The sequence below is a fragment of the Heloderma suspectum genome, chromosome 1 (assembly GCF_057233095.1).
Source record: "Heloderma suspectum isolate Gila_16-S chromosome 1, 16-S_ref, whole genome shotgun sequence".
Taxonomy (NCBI): domain Eukaryota; kingdom Metazoa; phylum Chordata; class Lepidosauria; order Squamata; family Helodermatidae; genus Heloderma; species Heloderma suspectum.
In genome coordinates, this window is record NC_139458.1 from 11,423,441 (window position 1) to 11,441,988 (window position 18,548).

Here is an 18,548-nt window from a genome sequence, read left to right on the forward strand (position 1 = left end):
GCATTATGAAGGAAGCAGGTTATTGAACAGACTGGGACCAAGATCTTTGAAAGTGGGGGAGAAGTCAAGAGAACTTTAAAGGGAAGTATATGTGAGAAATAAAAGCCACAATAAAAATACTTCATATATGAAATTTTTAGAAATGAAGCAATTATATATTTCCTACCAGTTCTGATCTGGTATATTACAATAAGAAGTGATGCAAGAAATATGTTTTAATGCTGAAACATTACCTCCTAAAATCTGAGTACTTTGCTCTTAAATGGGGCTTGCAATAAACTCCCATCTTGGAACTTGGTCTTGGAAGAGGGAGCATAATTCAGTGGTAGATCAGGGCTCTGAAAGACCATGGACTGAGATATTGGTAAGCTGCTGCCGCCAGGCACAAGTAGACAGTGCTGATTGACGGAGCCCACTATCAAGCCTACTCTGTGGCGGTGAGGGTGGCAAAGAGACAGTTCTTTTCCACCAGCATTGCATCTTCTCAGCGTCGTCCAGCGGAGCTTTTCTGAGTGGTTCGCGGCCTGTTACATTCTGGGCCAGGGAGAGAGACGGTGGAACCCTCGGTAGCACACTGTGACAAGTTTGCGCGGCACTTTGAGGATAAAGTCGCTCAGATTCGTCATGAATTGGACACCACCATTAATGCAGTTCCATTGGTAGAGGCGTTCAGAGCACCGTCTGGTCCAGTTTTATTGGATGAGTTTCAGTTACTGAGGCCTGAGGATGCGGACAAGGTTCTTGGCCAAGTCCAATCGACCACCTATGTGCTTGACCCTTGCCCTTCATGGCTTATTAAATCAAACAAGGAGGGGATGTCTGGCTGGGTCCAGGAGGTTGTAAATTCCTCCTTGAGAGAGGGAGTGGTGCCTGCCGCTTTAAAAGAGGCGGTAATTAGACCACTCCTGAAAAAGCCTAACCTGGACCCAGAGGATGTTAACAAATATAGGCCAGTGGCCAACATCCCCTTCCTGGGCAAGGTGCTTGAGCGGGTGGTTGTAGGACAGCTCCAGGCACTGTTGAATGAAACGGATTATCTAGATCCATTTCAATCGGGCTTCAGGCCTGGTTTTGCCTGAGGTTTCAGGGCGACCTGAAACTGCCTTGGTCGCCCTGTGGGATGACCTCTGCTGGGAGAGGGACAGGGGGAGTGCGACCCTGTTGATTCTCCTGGACCTCTCAGCGGCTTTCGATACCATCGACCATGGTATCCTTCTGGATAGGTTGTCTGGGTTAGGAGTTGGAGGCACTGTACTACAGTGGTTCCGCTCCTACTTGGATGGCTGATTCCAGAAGGTGATGCTGAGGGATTATTGCTCTGTGCCATGGCAATTGTGCCATGGGGTTCCACAGGGCTCTGTTTTATCCCCCATGCTGTTTAACATCTACATGAAACCGCTGGGGGAGGTTATCCGGAGGTGTGGGCTGAGGTGCCATCAATATGCAGATGACACCCAGCTCTACCTCTCTTTCTCATCAAAACCAGGTGAGGCAGTGGCTGTTCTGAATCAGTGCCTGGGCACGGTAATGGACTGGATGAGGGCCAATAAACTGAAACTCAATCCAGACAAGACGGAGATACTGTTAGTGGGTGGTTCGTCTGCCCGGCTAGGTGATATTCAACCTGTTCTGGAGGGGGTTGCACTCCCCTAAAGGATCAGGTTCATAGTTTGGGGGTGCTCTTGGATCCAGAACTGTCACTTGAGGCACAGGTGAACATGGCACGGAGCACTTTTTATCAGCTTAGGCTGGTATACCAACTACGCCCTTATCTGGACAGCGATAGCCTAGCTACAGTGATCCATGCTGTGATAACTTCTCGTCTGGATTACTGCAATGCGTTATACGTGGGACTGCCTTTGAAAACGGTCTGGAAACTTCAGCTGGTCCAAAATAGGGCAGCAAGATTGTTAACAGGGACTGGCCTGCGAGCTCATATTACACCAGTACTTTTCCAGCTGCACTGGCTGCCAGTCCCAGTTAGTTTAGCTTTCTAAATTTTTAGCTTTGCTGTTTTAAATCTGTATTTTAAACTCCTGCACTGCTGCTAGGTTTTATTGTGGTTGTATTGTTATATTGTGGTTTTAATGTTCTATATATCTTAAATTGTTTTATTGTGTGTTGTTTGGTTTTAATTTTTGTGAACTGCCCAGAGAGCTTCGGCTATTGGGAGGTATAGAGAGAGAGAGAGAGAGAGAGATCTGATACAAAGCAGCTTCACATGGATCAGTCAGGTCCAGGGCTGTTCTAGATTCAGCAGCACTGCAGCAAATGATGCTCCCAGACAATTCACTGTGCCTGCCTCTTGAGTAATTTCAGTAGCATGTAGATATGCACAACACTGGTATGTTCCGACTATGCAATGTCCTGTCTTGGGCCTCCTTCGCTTCTGTGTCTGGAATTGCGCATACTCTGCAGGTACATCATCGCATGTGACAAATGCACTCCAGCTTATTTTTTGCTGGAAGTATATATAGCTGGAAGCCCTGATGGGAGCTGGGTTTTCATGGCATGTACCTGTGGCAAAACGCATGTGCACATTTTATTACGCATGCCTGTTTATGTAGTTTCTTATATGGAAGTGACTATGTGCCCAACAAATAGTTATGGTAGATGCTGTCTTTTTCTTGGGGGTTTTCTTTTAAACTTCAGTTTCCACAATAAATCTAGCTAGAGGTACCATATATAAGGAGATGAGGATGTGCTGGTGACTGAAAAGCCTTTTCTTAAAGATAACCACTTTAGAAAACTGCAGCAGCAAATTAAAATAATTGTCATGAAAGGTTGTTCACAACTTGCATTGGGATTGACTAGGGAGCTTAACGTTGACCGCTCTGTGTCACTGTGGGATTGATTAGGGGCATATCAAAGATTTATTACTTGGAGAGGGCAGGTTTTGTCAAGATTCAGTTGCTGAGTCATGCTTCTTCAAGGCGCGAGTTGGCAGTACTGCAGGCCACCATGAAAGCATCGCATGAGTGAAGGTCATAGCTGCTGTCCGCATTTGGCCTCTGATTAGTCTGCATCCTGGTATCTTTTTTGCTGCAGGGACGAACTTGAAAACCAGGGAGAATCGGAAGGAGAAGAGGGTGAAGAAGACACAGAACCTTGTCTCACAGGAACCAAAGTGAAAGTAAAATATGGCCGTGGAAAAACGCAGAAGATTTACGAAGCCAGCATTAAAAGTACAGAAAATGATGATGGAGAGCTTTTATATTTGGTGCATTACTATGGCTGGAATGTAAGGTAAGGAGAAGGAAGTTAACCTCAGTCTGACTTTGTCAGTTACATTATAGTGCCTTCTAAAGTTTGAGGTGGGCTACCTGAGGCTGGTGCAGAGAGATGCCTACTACACTCCTCCTCCCCTCCCCCCTTTTCTTTTGATGTGATTGCTTCCAGTCAATGGTCAAACATAAGCACTGTTGAAACAGTTGCATTTTGCCTTGGCAATATTAGGAGCTGAATATTGCAACTCCCTTTCAGTTTGCACTTAGGAAAACCATCTTGTGGAAGTGCCCCCACATGGTGAGATTTGCTGCTCCCCACAGTCACAGTGATATCCCTGTGGCAGTTTATGGACAAAACCTGGCCTGCCCAACCAGTTTTTATCCAGCTCTACCCAAATTTTAAATCAAGGTGTGGTCAAAATCTCCACAACTGTATTCATAAAGAAAAGGAAAACTATCAGAAGGTTTATTTGTTTTGGGAAAATGAACCTTGTTTACATCTTGAAGTAATCAAGTTGTGAAATGATCACCAACATGCTGGGTGAGTTAGGAAATTCAATTTATTAGGCACTTAACTAGCCTTTAAAAGGTTTTAAATGTATGGTACTCGGCTTTGCCCTCAGGTTTGCAATCTAGAATGGTTAAGGCTTTTGTATTCTAGGTTAAGGCTCTTTTTACCAGTAGCCTTTAATCTAAACCCGTTGTTAAGAAGAGTTATCATGTGGTGTGCTTTTCCTGTAGGTATGATGAATGGGTGAAAGCTGATAGGATTATTTGGCCAGCAGAGAAGGGAGTGCCAAAGAAGAAGCAAAAGAAAAAAGCAAAAGCAAGTATCATTATTCATAATTTTTATTTTTCACATTCAACGACTTCTTTAAAAATGGTCTGTTCCCTCCCTGATCACTCTTTGCAAAGTTTTGAGATAACAGGAAATGTTACACATCAGTAAAAGGACTAGGGGTGTCCATCTGGTTCAGGCAAATCGAGCTGAATTGCTCTGAAATAAAACTGGGTGCTCCCAAAGCTTTATGAGCGATTCAGAGGGTCACAAACACAGACAGCATGTCACTCAAAATTTATACCACTCTGGCCCAGCACTCTGTATTAAGAAACACTGGGGGATGCGGGGGAGGGGTGGAGAAGAGGGGCTATAGTTCTGCAATTTACAGCTCTAGCTTCCAACCAGGGAATAATATTACCAGCTCTCTCCTTTTTACTTCCAACAGTGTGGTTTTGGAAGGGATGTAGAAGGAATTTATTGGAGGAAGTTCCTGTGTTTTCACTGTGCTTTTTCGGCTGTATCTGAGGCACTTATATTTTCTGTGACTTCAGTGCTGTCAGTTGAGCCGAAAACAAAAGGAAACCCTAAAACTTTTTTTTATTCATCATAACTCCCTAACCCCTACACCTGGCCTTTTGAAAATTTGCAGATTTTTAATTTAGAGGCACCTCTATGTATGTCATTTTCATTCAGATGGTCTCAAAACAAGACTCCCAAGGTGGGGAAGGAAATCCCTTTTTGAAAACTAGAAAGCCCTCTTGATTCAGAAAACAGCTCGATTTGGCTCATCAAATCAGGGCATGAATCAAATTTTGATCAGTGGGCACCCCTAAAAAGACCGTATGTGTTTTGTGTTCAGACTAAAGAAGACTGTGAAAAAGATGAAAAGAAAGAAGAAGAGAAACAAAAGGCAAAACGTGGACGCCCTCCTCTGAAATCCACTCTTCTATCAAACCTGTCTTGTAGTCTGTCCAAAACTACTATCAGTGAAAGTAAACCAGGAATCCGAGGTGCACGCAGCAGCCTGCCGGATTGCTCACCCTTGCATAATGGGACGGAAGGTACTTCTGGTTTGGAGCCGGGATACATGGCATGCACCCTTTCATTTGCACAAGCCACTAATGACGTGCATTAGGGTGAAAAGCTTTTTCTCTCTTGAAAATCAGCAAGTGTAAAGCATATTGTGTTGAGACAGATGTGCGTGTGCGCGTGCACAGCATTGTAGGATGTATAAAGTGTTTCCTTTTTAGTGTTCTTGTTCCCTATCAGTGTAATAGACTCTTCTTTTAATTTTTAGGAATGCCTCGCAGGCAAACAAGACGTAGCTCAGGAATGTTAGATTCTGACAGAGGCTCAAATGGTGAGTAGAGGTTTTTTTAATCAATTGTGGGAAAATGTTTTACAAAATCAGGGGAGGAGAGGAAGGGGATGCACAGTGCAAGAAGCCTAGAGCTATGGCAGAGGAGAGATGGGGCAGTATCTGCAGTGGAGAGAAAGCCAAAACATTGCTTTTACTTGCCACTTAAAAGTAGTAATAGCTAAAATGTCACTTGCTTTGGATTAGTTGCCAATGAGTAACAGAGTCTTTTCTGGTATAAATATCCATTGCTTCCTATGACTTCTTATTGTAGCCCATCATAATATAGTGAAATAATGCAGTTCACTCCCAGTCACATGAGGAGATTCTTCCAAGGACTGCTTCTAATGAGACACTTTTGTACTCCCGATACAGACACCAACAGATAAAATGCAATGGTATTCCATTTGGGTATACAGGACTTATATAAGTCGAAGCTGAATATCTGAATGATATTCTTATCACCACTAGCAAGGGGGGAGACGCTGTGGATTATATGCATATGCACCTTTTGTATACGAAGTGGGGTGTGCACATGTGTGCTGTGCTCTGGTATCTGTTAAAAAAAAGTGGCGTGAGAAGTGGTCTTAAGAAGTCAGCTATAAGATCTGCTATTACTATCTCTTCCTCCTCCTCCTGAACAAAATTGTGTGGGTCTTCTTGTGTTTCAGACAACAAGTGTTATCCTTTATTGGAGAGCTAAAAGCAAAACACACTTGGAATATTAAGAGCGTTGCTTTCTGCTGTAAAAGTAGACACATTCAAGTGATACCATTCTCTGGCCCACTTTTTCTAGCTCCATTTGAACAATATTTCTGTAGATATTATCCGCAGTCATGTGCCTTGCTTGATTATTTCTTCTGTGGTGTGTGTTTTTCGTAGACTCTGTTTCATCTGACAGTGATGCAGATGAAGCTTCTGAAAAGAATATGAATGAAGAGTTTTTTCTGGCCCATTCTGAACTGGAAAAAGATGAGAAACTAACAGTTGATAAACCTGATGAAGAGATCTCAAAGATCTCGCATGTGCTGAAAGAGAATGACAGGAATCAAGTTCACCCATTAGAAGTGTTGAAACTAGAAGTTGAAGAGACTGAACAAGTAGTTCAGATTTTTGTAAACAAAAGTGACCAAGTAGAAGACATCAAGAGAGAGATGGAAAAATCACCTAAAGGGAAAGGACGGAGGAACAGAACAAGAGACCCCTCCCTAGAGAATGTAAAGAGTACACAGCTAAACCAGGAAGAAGCAACAAGTGAACATCTCACAGAAAGTGAAAGAATAGATATGTCTTCCTTGGACAGTAAAGGTTTGAGCACCACTTCTGAGAATGAAACAGATCTGTGTGTGAAAGATAAAAAGCTTTTGAAAAGGAAAATAGTGGAACAACCATCACCAGATAAGCGGATGCGATTGGAGAATGAGATGGATGTGCCAAATATTGTGACTGAGGGGAGGACAAATGAATGTTCTGGGATAGAAGAATGTAAGGGTGATGACTCCCTCCGAAACGAGAATGAGGAAATGCCATCTTTAGTGGCAGAATCGGATCAACGCCTTCAAGTTCGGGGAGGTGAGCATTTTGATAGTTCTTCTGAGGGAAATCACAACACCCCGCTGAAAGATGAAGATGATTCCATGCCTCAGATTGGGCCCGAGACTCTCCTTTGCCATGAAGTGGACTTGGATGATCCTGATGAAAAAGACAAGAGTGGGTCTGAAAACATGGTAGCAGAAAAACAAGACACCAGTAATCCCACTTCAAACCCACTTGCCTTACCTCCTGTAGTTCAACCGAACTTCTCTGTGGCCTCACCTCTAACCCTCAGTCAGGACGAATCACGGAGCATAAAGAGTGAAAGTGACATCACCATTGAAGTGGACAGTGTGGCTGAAGAGTCTCAGGAAGGTCTGTGCGAGAGTGAGTCTGCCAATGGGTTTGACATTTGTACTACTTCGAGCAATTGTAGCATAGCTGTTCCAGAAAGGGAGATTGGAGAGAAGGGTAAGTACCACCTTCTAAATAAAAAGCGTATTTTCGTAATCCACAAAAAGTGAATTTCTAGCCCTCTGTGGTAATCAGAACATGTTGAAAATGTGGCTCCAAAATCACCGAAGGATCAGGAACGAGGGAGACAAAAGCAAACCCTATTGTGAAGGCTGACTCAGAATCTTTCACGTTTCAATTATTCATTTTTTCCCACCAAGGCAGCTAACAATAAAATACTTGTGGTGGTAAAAGTACTGAAATTAGCTGCATCTTGCAAGGCAGCAGCAGCATTTGTCCCTAGGAGTTCTGGGATCTGTCATATGCTTCAGCCCCCAAGAATAATCACCCCGGTTATGCTGGGCTTGAGTGCCTCCACAGCACAACTGTGATGACCATCCTTGCTCCCCTCTTCAGCTTCCCAGATCAAGGGATTGACCCTGACCTCTCTCCAACTTTTGGAGGCCTGGTACAAGCACAAAGGGCTGCCAGCATGTGTGGATCTCTGTTACTGTTTGTGGAAAGCAATAAGCAAATTACAGTAAACTGTGCACCTGAGATAGATGCCTGGGATGCTGTTAGAGGCTTCAGTGCTAAGCTGTCTGTTCCTGAATTAAGAACTGTATGAGTGTGTTTCCTTAGAGCTATAGTGTATGTTCCTCCTTCTTTGCATCTAATTACAACCTCATTTCCTTGTGCTTCAGTTGTTGCAACTACAGGGGATGAGCTATCTCAGGCATGGGGATTATGAAGAACAAGGAGGCCCCGCAACAAAATGTTGCAGTATGAAGTGCTCCCTGTTCAGGATTCAGGGAAATCACAACACCCCCGCCCCATCATTTTCCATTTGCCTGGGGTTTTCCCCAGCAACGAGCATTCCATGCCCCCTGAACACACTTGGTCTTCATTGGGCTGTTTGGAGTGGTCCACCCACCCCAAGGGTTTTTCCCTAAAGCTTTTTTTTTTTTTTTTTTTGGTACTTCTACAAACTTTGGGTTCCTGCGAGTGTGCCCACACCTTTGTTACTAGCATGTAAAGGACTCGTAAATGGAGACCATGAAGAAGAAACTATAATCGGGGAGACTTTTCAGTTGTTGCGGATGAAATCGTTGAATTCTGCCACCTCTTTATTCTCCTCCACTGCTTCCCATCCAGGCTTCTCCATATAATGATCATTAGCATCCCACCTTGAGAGCACATTGGGTGTGCTTCTCTGCCCTGCCCTGCCCTGCCCACACTCCCATCCAATTGGGAGTCGTAAGGCTACTCCATTGCATCCCCTCCCACTTCCCCTCCTGCCACCGTGAATTGTTGTGGCCTTCTCTTAGGGCACATCTCTGAAATTATGCCCTGTCCTACAGTTATTTCTGGCTTCTGTGTCAGCTTGTGGCACACTTACTTTGGCCTGCATAATTGTCATTATGGGTGTCCTGGGAGTGGTGAATCTTCACGGATCCTTCAAGTCCTACGACTTGTAGGCCTGGTTCGCACATGATGCTAAGCCGTGGTGTGCTTTATTAAAATTTGGCTTGTCATTGTGTCCAGGCCCATCCCCGCAAGCAAACTATGCCGCTACTATAAATAGAAGCCATGGTTTATTGTTAGCATATGAAGTCTGGCTAGTTTAAACCATGGTACGTTGTGATGTCTGAACCCAGAAGGATGACTTGGCCCTATTTTGCTTGCGCTGCTATCTTCCATGGAACACAAGTGCCCAGCAAGAGCAGCCTAAAAATGAACCCACTCTGAAGGCTGGCAAAATGTGTGGGAGAGAAACAAACCAGAAATAGGGAAAATAAGCTGTGGTTGTCTCCTTGTCTGCAAGACAATTCATGGCTAAAGTAATAAGCCATGGTTAACATAAACTATGGCTTAGCGTTATGTGTGACACAGCTGTAGAGTTGGGTGACAATTTACACCATCAATCTAACTAAAGATTATTAAATGAAAAGGTACCTTTCATTTTATTTTCAGGTCAAAAACGGCCTGGGGACAACAGCAGTAGCTCACTGGCAAAGAAGCAAAAGCGTACCCCCAAACGAGCAAGCACTGTAGCCAAAAATGAGAAAAATGGGACAGGTATGTTTTGAATTGTTTTCAGAAGGAATTGTGCCCTGCTTCATCAGTCGTAGCCTTCTCATGTATGCCATGGTTACAGAGATGTGGATTTCATTCTGTTGATTTGATGGAGGCCTGACTGTTTTCCCAGGAAGAAATACTTTTGTGTCCAGGAGCTGATAAATAGTGTCTTTCCACCAGCAGTAATGGAAATATTCAAGATGGAATTCCGCAGTCCCTGCCTAAGTTTTTAATGTGCTAAATAGAAAGTCTAGATTTGGCTGCTGCTCCACAACATGGATAGCCATCCTGGAAAAAGACTGGGAAAAACCAAAAGCAGCTCCTTTAATTTTAAGGTGAACTGTTATTTTGGTTAATAGTTCTTGGAAGTATAATATTTTATTATGCATCAACAAATACTTTCTACACTTGATTGCACACTAATGGGGCCAAAGCTAGGAACTTGCAAATTTGTAGTTTCACTGATACACCTCAGAATTTAATCTTAAATATGTCATTATTGTATGGCATCCTGCAATAGATTTTTTTTCTTTGGGGAAAGAAATGTAAGTGATTGCGCTGAAAATGTCCTCCACTCAGTTGAATTGTGTACTTTATGCCTGTAAATACAGCTTGCATTTTGCAAGCATAGATAGGCTCTTGCCTGCCTCTGGGCAAAGGGAGGATTCTAATCTGAAGTGTGAAAAAGGATGTCCCACATCCCTGCATGCTTTTGGAGATGTGGCTTGGCAAAGTGGCTACAAATCCAGTGGTGTTGGTACTGACTGTAGTTTGTTTTTTGAAAGTGTTGGTAGAGAGGTTTATATTTGGCTAATAACAAAGGTTTAAATAACCACTTTCTTAATACTGTAGAGCAATATCTCAGAGGAATTCCAAATCTCCGCACTGCGGCTTGAGTATGAAGGTTCTTAATATTATTGGCTGGTTCTTACCTGCGCCCAACCTCAAAAGATCCATTTTTAGACACAATTGGGAGAAAACTCAGTGATTCCTACTATAAAATTAGCTTTTTATAAACAGGCACAAAGACAGCAACCTTGGAGGGTATCCTCGCTATCCAGAATTAAAAACAATCTCTATGCTGAGGGCTAGCATTGTGGCAAAGAGTATCAGCTAATAAGTCCCCACTTCAAATCTTACTGAGCCATAAACTCACTATGTGGTGCAGTGTTCTTCACTGCAAGGCCCGAGGGCCGCTGATGGCTTCCAGTCACCTCACGTGTGACTCTCTCTGCCCCCTTCTCTCTGCCTCTGCCCCCTTCTCTCTGCCTCTGCCCCCTTCTCTCTGCCTCTGCCCCCTTCTCTCTGCCTCTGCCCCCTTCTCTCTGCCTCTGCCCCCTTCTCTCTGCCTCTGCCCCCTTCTCTCTGCCTCTGCCCCCTTCTCTCTGCCTCTGCCCCCTTCTCTCTGCCTCTGCCCCCTTCTCTCTGCCTCTGCCCCCTTCTCTCTGCCTCTGCCCCCTTCTCTCTCTCTCTCTGCCTCTGCCCCCTTCTCTCTCTCTCTCTGCCTCTGCCCCCTTCTCTCTCTCTCTGCCTCTGCCCCCTTCTCTCTCTCTCTGCCTCTGCCCCCTTCTCTCTCTCTCTCTCTCTCTGCCTCCGCCCCCTTCTCTCTCTCTCTCTCTCTCTGCCTCTGCCCCTTCTCTCTCTCTCTGCCCCCTTCTCTCTCTCTCTCTCTGCCCCCTTCTCTCTCTCTCTCTCTGCCCCCTTCTCTCTCTCTCTCTCTGCCCCCTTCTCTCTCTCTCTCTCTGCCCCTGCCCCCTTCTCTCTCTCTCTCTCTCTCTGCCCCTGCCCCCTTCTCTCTCTCTCTCTCTCTCTGCCTCTGCCCCCTTCTCTCTCTCTCTCTCTCTCTGCCTCTGCCCCCTTCTCTCTCTCTCTGCCTCTGCCCCCTTCTCTCTCTCTCTGCCTCTGCCCCCTTCTCTCTCTCTCTGCCTCTGCCCCCTTCTCTCTCTCTCTGCCTCTGCCCCCTTCTCTCTCTCTCTGCCTCTGCCCCCTTCTCTCTCTCTCTGCCTCTGCCCCCTTCTCTCTCTCTCTGCCTCTGCCCCCTTCTCTCTCTCTCTCTCTCTGCCTCTGCCCCCTTCTCTCTCTCTCTCTCTGCCTCTGCCCCCTTCTCTCTCTCTCTCTCTCTGCCTCTGCCCCCTTGTCTCTCTCTCTCTCTGCCTCTGCCCCCTTCTCTCTCTCTCTCTCTCTCTCTCTGCCTCTGCCCCCTTCTCTCTCTCTCTCTGCCTCTGCCCCCTTCTCTCTCTGCCTCTCTCTGCCTCTGCCCCCTTCTCTCTCTGCCCCCCCTCCAGAGTCACTGCTCACTCTCAGCAGGGCCACTACCTTTGTCTTGTTGTTGTTGTTTTGCTTTAGTAGTAGGCTGTCTCCTGTGATTTGTGGAGAAGGGTTTAGGGGTGGGGAGTTAGGAGACCCCTGCTCCTCAGCTGTTAGTGGCTGGGAGGGAGAGGAGAACACAGGAGCAATCAGCCAATGAACTGTGATGGAGGATCCCAAGAGGCAAAAAGCAATTGATTGGCTAGTGGTGCAGTGTGCCGGGTGGACGGGGGGATTGAATGCGTGGGCAAGAGCGAGAGAGCAGTGTGGACCTGTACTGGGATATTTTGCAGCACTGAGTAGAGCGGAGTACTCTCTGTGACGAGAAAAAATATCCATCCTAATCCAAGGACCAAGGATGAGCCTATAGGAATTTGCCTGCATGGTGATCTGGTTGCTGACTGACTTGTTTGGACGACATGGAGGGGAAGCTCCAGAAGGCCTCCAGACATGTCTGGTGCACAGCATCGCCGTTTGAATGGGTGGGGGATGGAGAGAGAGGAGAGGCTTCCATGGCTAAGGAAAGACTCCAAGTGATCTTGGCAGTGGTGCCTAGGCCATGTGGGCTGGGAATGGCTGAATTAGGGAGACCCAGGTTCAAATCCCTGCTTAGTCATAAAGGCAGCCTTGGGCCTGTCTCCTTCTTGGCCTAAGTACCTCATAGGTTTGTTGTGAGGATAAAATGGGGGAGGGGGCAGAAGAACCATGCCCATTGACTGGAGCCCCTTGGAAGAAGGGGGATTGGACTCGATGGTAGGAGGTTGGACTCAATGGTCTTATAGGCCCCTTCCGACCTTACTATTCTATGAAGATAAAACAAAATGAAATACGTGCTCTAAGGTGAGTTACTTTTCTTTTGGCCTCAGCCCCCCAGTATAGGGATAATACTGACCTGCCTTGCGGCGCTGTCGTAAGGATTACTGAGATTGCATGTGAAGCACAGTTAAAATGTGATTTTTATAAATGTTCAGGATCATAGTTATCTAAAATACATGCTGTAATTAGGTGCTGTAGTTTCACATAATTACATGCCTAATTCTGCAGGTTAAAACACAGGCTCCTGTCTTGTTACAGGGCAAAGCAGTGATAGTGAAGATCTTCCTGCTCTAGACAGCTCAGGCAAATGTACTCCAGTAAAACACACTGGCGTGTCAAAGCCACAGAAGCTCACTCGACCGCCTGCAAGAGTGATATCCCCCAATATCAGAGATGGGGATAAGGACAAGCAGAGGGAGAAGAACCATCAGAACGTTTCTCCAAGAGTGTACAAATGGAGCGTCCAACTCAGTAAGTGGTTTGTACAGAAATGAATAACAATAATAGGATGTGTGTCTCAGAGCGCCGTAGGACCACGACCAGGAAACGTAGCAACCTGAAACGTGGAATACTTCCTAAAGGGATCCTAGGGGTGTGCACCTCAAACTTATTTTGTTTTTAAAACACCATAATTTTAATTAATTAAAATGTGTCCATGTATTTGAAGCCTTCAGTACCATCTTCAGTTGCTAGGTGGCGGGCTTCCTTGTTCAGCACATTTGCAGTTGATGGAGTTTGAAGTTGGGGAGGGGGAATCAGAGGTGGGGACAGAGTTATAAGGATGCCCCCTACTGTGGGGCAACCCAATGAGGGGAGGAGGGTAGACAGACTCCTTCAGGGGGTTATAGAGGGTGCACCAAGGCAGGGGCCATGTCTAGAGATGCCAGTGGGCATGCCTTCACTCAGACAGGGTAGGCACAGTGTGTCTAACTCTTGAAAGCTGTGTAAATTTCCTTGAAGGCTTTGCTTTGTCGAACTAAGGACTAGTCCAACTCAGGCAAAACTGGGTCCGTTTGCATGCGCACGCACGCGTGTGTGTGTATATGGAGGACCTAGGCACTCCTTTCAGATCTTAACACTTATAACTGTTCTGTTTTCAAACTGTGTACTGGGGAACCCCCAGGTGGTTCTCTTCAAGAACTTTCCATAAAATTCCAATGAATAGAGTAGACATGGTGGACGAGCTTTATGTGGCAAAGGGGTCTGGACTAGATTATGAACACTACAAGCAATAAATTAGAATTTCTTTTCTTCAGAAACTATTATTTCTGTTTTTCACTGATTATAAATACTATGAAAGAGATGGATTTATCCAATCTGCATTTTGAAACACAAACACACCTTCTGCATATTTGGGTACCTGTGTTGCATATAGCCTTATTCACTGGAGTAGATTGTGAAGTGTTCATTGCTGCTTCATGTGTAACAGTTGCTCTCTCTACTTGTCCCCAAGACTTATAGACAATTAGTAAAAAAGACTTTTAGCTGAAGCGCTATTTAAAATATCATTGATTTTTAAAGATGAATTGGACAACATGAGCAGCACAGAGAGGATCTCCTTTCTACAAGAAAAACTTCAGGAAATCAGGAAATACTATATGTCTCTGAAGTCTGAAGTAGCCACCATAGACAGGAGAAGAAAAAGATTGAAAAAGAAAGACCGAGAAGGCAAGTTTCTTTTTTGTAAGACATACAAGCTTCTGTTTTGTTTATTTTTACTCATTTATAATACTTTTCTACTATTTAAGATGTAATCCTGTGCATGTTTTGACAGAAAAAAGCCCTACAACTCCCAGCATTTCCCAGCCAGCATGGCTGGCTGGAAAATGCTAGGAATCATAGGACTTCTTTCCTTTGAAACGTGCATAGGATTGCGCCTTTAATGTATTAAAATCTCTGTGCAGTTTTGTGTGAGTGGTCTTGGCAGAAGTCTTGTGCAGTTCTTTTTCCTGGAAATCGATCTGCACCTTCGTTACTGGAGCTTTTATATCTTTTTTAATATATAACCTTAATGGGAAATGTATGCCATTACACCCCTGTGTTCATTTACAAACACACTCCTTTAAAGATCATCTAGGTGTGTGTGTGTTTAGCCAGAGGTAAGCAGGTCCCTGTCCCAGCCTCCCCCAACCTGGTGCTCTCCAGGTTTTGGACTACAACTCCCATAATCCCTAGCAAATATGGCTATTGGCCAATACATCTGGAGGACACCAGGTTGGGGGAGGCTGCCCTATCCAGTCTCAATTTCTTCCACCCCTACCAGGTTTTGGGGGGTAAAGTAAATCAGATTTGTCTGAGATGTATAGGCGCAGCTGGGAAAAGTCAGCAATTATTAAGAAAACCCACCCTAAGCCTCTTGTTCTGTGTGTATGTATGGGGAAACATGCCAGATACTTCCTGCAACAGTGAGAGACAAAACTGAGAATTGTGAAGTGCTGGTTTGGAATAGACTGTTAGGACTGGAGTACAGAAAGGTGCACAGTAGGTCTCAGTGTTATCACATTTATTCCTGCTAGAAGCAGTTCTTCACATCTTAGGGAATTCTGTTTTGAAATGCCCCTGAACCTTTGGGAGCTGCATTTTGAGTGAGATTTGTGGGGCTGCAGTGGGAATGGTGGTGCTGAAAAGCACTTGTGTACAGATGGTACAGCATATACAGCATTTTTTATCCCAGCATATTTGTACTCTTTCTTCCTACCCATCCAAAGTTATAGTTGTGGGTGGGGGAATCTTATTTGTTGAATATTTTGCCATATAAAATATTATCACTTGGTTATTTTCATCTGTGCTGTGAGGCAGAGATGTTGTTAAGTGTCTCGTTTAGCACAATAGTGTCATGGTTTTGGAGCGCCGCACTCCCCACCCCCTTGCAGCTGGCACAGAAAGAACTGCGCCAGCTGCCCTCCAAGGTTGCAAAAGCAACACTGGAGGAGGGGGAAAGGGGGCATTCCAGTGGGAGGGGAGGGGACTGGAGAGGCCAGGATAAGAGATATCCTGTGGCCTCTCCAACCTCCTTCCCTCCCCCTCCAAAGTGCCCTTGCTTAGATAGGCTCAGAAAAACAGTAAAGAGTGAGGGCAAGGAGGCAATGATCTCCTCCCCTGCTCCTCCCACCTTGCCAGCATCAGCCCAGGAGGGCTTTGGATGATTGGAAGCCCCCGAGTGCAGAGGCTGATGATCAGCGAGGGCACAACCCATAGGATTGCTCTCTTAATGCCTTGCAAAAGGCAATGGTTCGCTGTACCAGTGAAGGGGGTGCATAAATCTTTTCTGTATTTTGCAGTGTCCCACACGGGAGCTTCCATGTCCTCTGCCTCTTCAGACACTGGAATGAGCCCCTCTTCGTCCTCTCCTCCACAGAACGTGCTTGCTGTTGAATGCAGGTGATACTGGTCTTCTCTGCCTTGCACAGCAAGTTGCTGTCATGGACAGAATTCCTGAAATACCATAGAAAGCACTCAACTGGTTTGACATCGCCAAGTATATTCTGTATACTCTTCCACTGCTGGACTGTGTCTGTCTCTTCTCGTCCCGCACCCCTCCCTCCATTTTGTCATTATGGATTTTTTAAAACTACTTTTTATTATGGAGATTAAGCTAATTGGCAACTGAAGGTTTGTGGGTGCACTTGGACACTTGGTCTTTGTGCTTATTGTTTGTGTGTATGTTTTTGGTTAAAACAGAAAAAGGGCACTTACTCAAATTTGGAAACATGGATATCCAATGAAGCATTTGGGTGTTACAAGGAAATTGCTTTTTTTTAAAAGAAAAAAAAAGAACAAGTGCACCAAACTGGCATCAAAATAGGTTCATCTGAAAATAGTTAACTGCTGCACTTTTTTCACCAAGCTGTATCTTAATCCTAAATGAGAGTCCCATTTTTTTTTTATTTTTGGAGAAGCACTTGCTATACAGACCTGCCAAAGTGTGTATTCAGCAATGTGCCCAATTTTAAAGGTGTAAATTGGACAAAATAAATTGTGAAAGGAAGTGTAGTTGACTGGAAACTACCATTGTAATAAGTCTTCCACTTTTTATAGGATTTTTGAGCACATGATTATGCAAATATTTTAATGTTTAATGTTTACAGTGGAATTGTGAATAGGTTTTCAGTGGACTATCTTATCCCTTGACAAAGGTATTTTGTCTTTTTTTTCTATGTAATTTCAGAGTTTTTATTTTGTTACAAAAAAGCAAAAAAATAAAATATATAACAATGAAGTTATTTAACAAGATTTCTAAAGCTGAATTTTTTTGTGTAAAATAAGGTATCTTGCGACTTGTTAAATATATTTATTCAAACATTGGATGTTGTATTTTTATGTATTTTTTAAAAAAAATAATAAAATTGGGGAGAAAAAGTCAGGTTCACGCTTTCAATAAAATATACATGTCAATTAAAAATATATATACAGATGGCTTTATGTATTAGCCATACCTGTATACGAAGTGGGTTTTGTCTGTTCAACCTTTCACAGTGTAAAACTGTAATCTGGCATCTGGATTAAACTATAACCTTCCTGAAAACTTTGGCAGTCCTAGTTCTTCTGTTGCTTATGAGGAACAAATTTTCTTGGGTTGCTCTTACAATGCTTTGTCACACCTTTCATTTTCTGTACTGCTGAAATGAGTCGTATGTCTGCCAAAGTTGAGATGTATCATCAAAGAGTTCAACTAACTGCTTCAGCTGTGGATTGTCCCACAGGCTGAAAACAGTTTGTAAATAACTTTCCCGAAACCATGTATTTAAGACGGTTTGCATATACATTGTGTATAAAGTGATTTTTTATCAATTTTTTAAAATTCACCTTTGTACATTGAAAGGGGGTTTTCTGCCTTTTTTCCTTGTTAATATGGTATAGAGTTATAACACAGATTCTCTAGACTGTCAGGATATTAAAAGTCACAAAATCTGAAGGTCTCGAGAGAGACTTGTAAAGGGGTTGTGGAGCTAAAGCTGGGTGTCTCCTACTGTTTCATTTTACCACTTTGTCAACTTGTGATTCCAGTTCCTTCCATTTTCACAGAGAACTAAAGGAAAAAGTACACTTGTAAAAATGCACTTTTTCTGTCTTTTTCTTAAGCAGAGCTATTTCAATGTATGATACAAATGAAGCTCAATGGAGAGCATTAATAAAGGTTATGTTTTTAAACATAGGCTTTATTTTATTTTTTTAAGTGATTTTGTAAACCTGTCATCATGTCCAAACAATAGAAAGATATGGCTTCAAAATGTGTTGTAAAGACTCTTCAGAGCTAACTTGATTATTATATATTTAATAATAAAAGAAATTATCATTACAGTAAAAACTTGGGTCACATGGTATCATATTTAATATTTCCATTGCTAACTATTAGTTTGAGCCTGAGACAGTTCCTATATTTATATATTTGTTCAGGGGTAATTCTAATTGTGCCCTTCCCTTCATTGAAAATCTCTTGATCTAACAGATGCCTCAGCTAATGGAGGGGAGGGAGGTGATTTTCACCAATTCCCCCTGCACCCTCAATCTTACGAGGGTTGGGGGACTTTCCAAAACAGTATGGAAGCACACGGCCAGCTGCAATGATAAGGGAAAATTGCTGGAAATCCCCTCCCATCCTCTTCCATCAGCAGAGGTATCTGCTGGATTAAAGACCTCTACAAATCAAAAGGACTCCTGTTGGCAAAAGGGCATGATTGGATCCAGTCCTTACTTCTAAGACTTTTATCCCGTGTCTTTCAGTGGTCGATCCACATTCCCAAGTTGTTGTTGCTGTTCAGTCATTCAGTCGTGTCCGACTCTTCGTGACCCCATGGACCATAGCACGCCAGGCCTTCCTGTCCTGCGCACTCTCCCGGAGTGTGCTCAGGTTCATATTCATTGCATCGGTGATGCTATCTAGCCATCTCATCCTCTGCCGTCCCCTTCTCCTTTTGCCTTCAGTCTTTCCCAGCATCAGGGTCTTTCCCAATTTACACATTATCAAATATTTGCACTATGTGCAATGCCCCGA

The 18,548-nt window shown here is 44.0% G+C and overlaps 1 protein-coding gene across 2 annotated transcripts in view; it reads left to right on the forward strand.

Moving 5' to 3' along the window:
* ARID4A (AT-rich interaction domain 4A) overlaps positions 1-17,856 on the forward strand; it is a 77,571-nt gene extending 59,715 nt beyond the window's left edge. The window contains exons 17-25 of one of the 2 annotated variants that reach the window (XR_014787976.1): positions 3,049-3,246; positions 3,969-4,053; positions 4,868-5,069; positions 5,306-5,368; positions 6,248-7,369; positions 9,326-9,765; positions 12,812-13,024; positions 14,075-14,221; positions 15,835-16,738. Coding sequence is in view for 1 of the 2 variants with exons in the window: in XM_084835691.1 (XP_084691817.1) it covers positions 3,049-3,246; positions 3,969-4,053; positions 4,868-5,069; positions 5,306-5,368; positions 6,248-7,369; positions 9,326-9,430; positions 12,812-13,024; positions 14,075-14,221; positions 15,835-15,938 (2,239 nt within the window). In the remaining variant the exon portion in view is untranslated. Of the gene's footprint in view, positions 1-3,048; positions 3,247-3,968; positions 4,054-4,867; positions 5,070-5,305; positions 5,369-6,247; positions 7,370-9,325; positions 9,766-12,811; positions 13,025-14,074; positions 14,222-15,834 lie in introns of both variants that reach the window. The other variant, XM_084835691.1, reaches the window with a different exon arrangement.
* Positions 17,857-18,548: the final 692 nt, after the last annotated feature.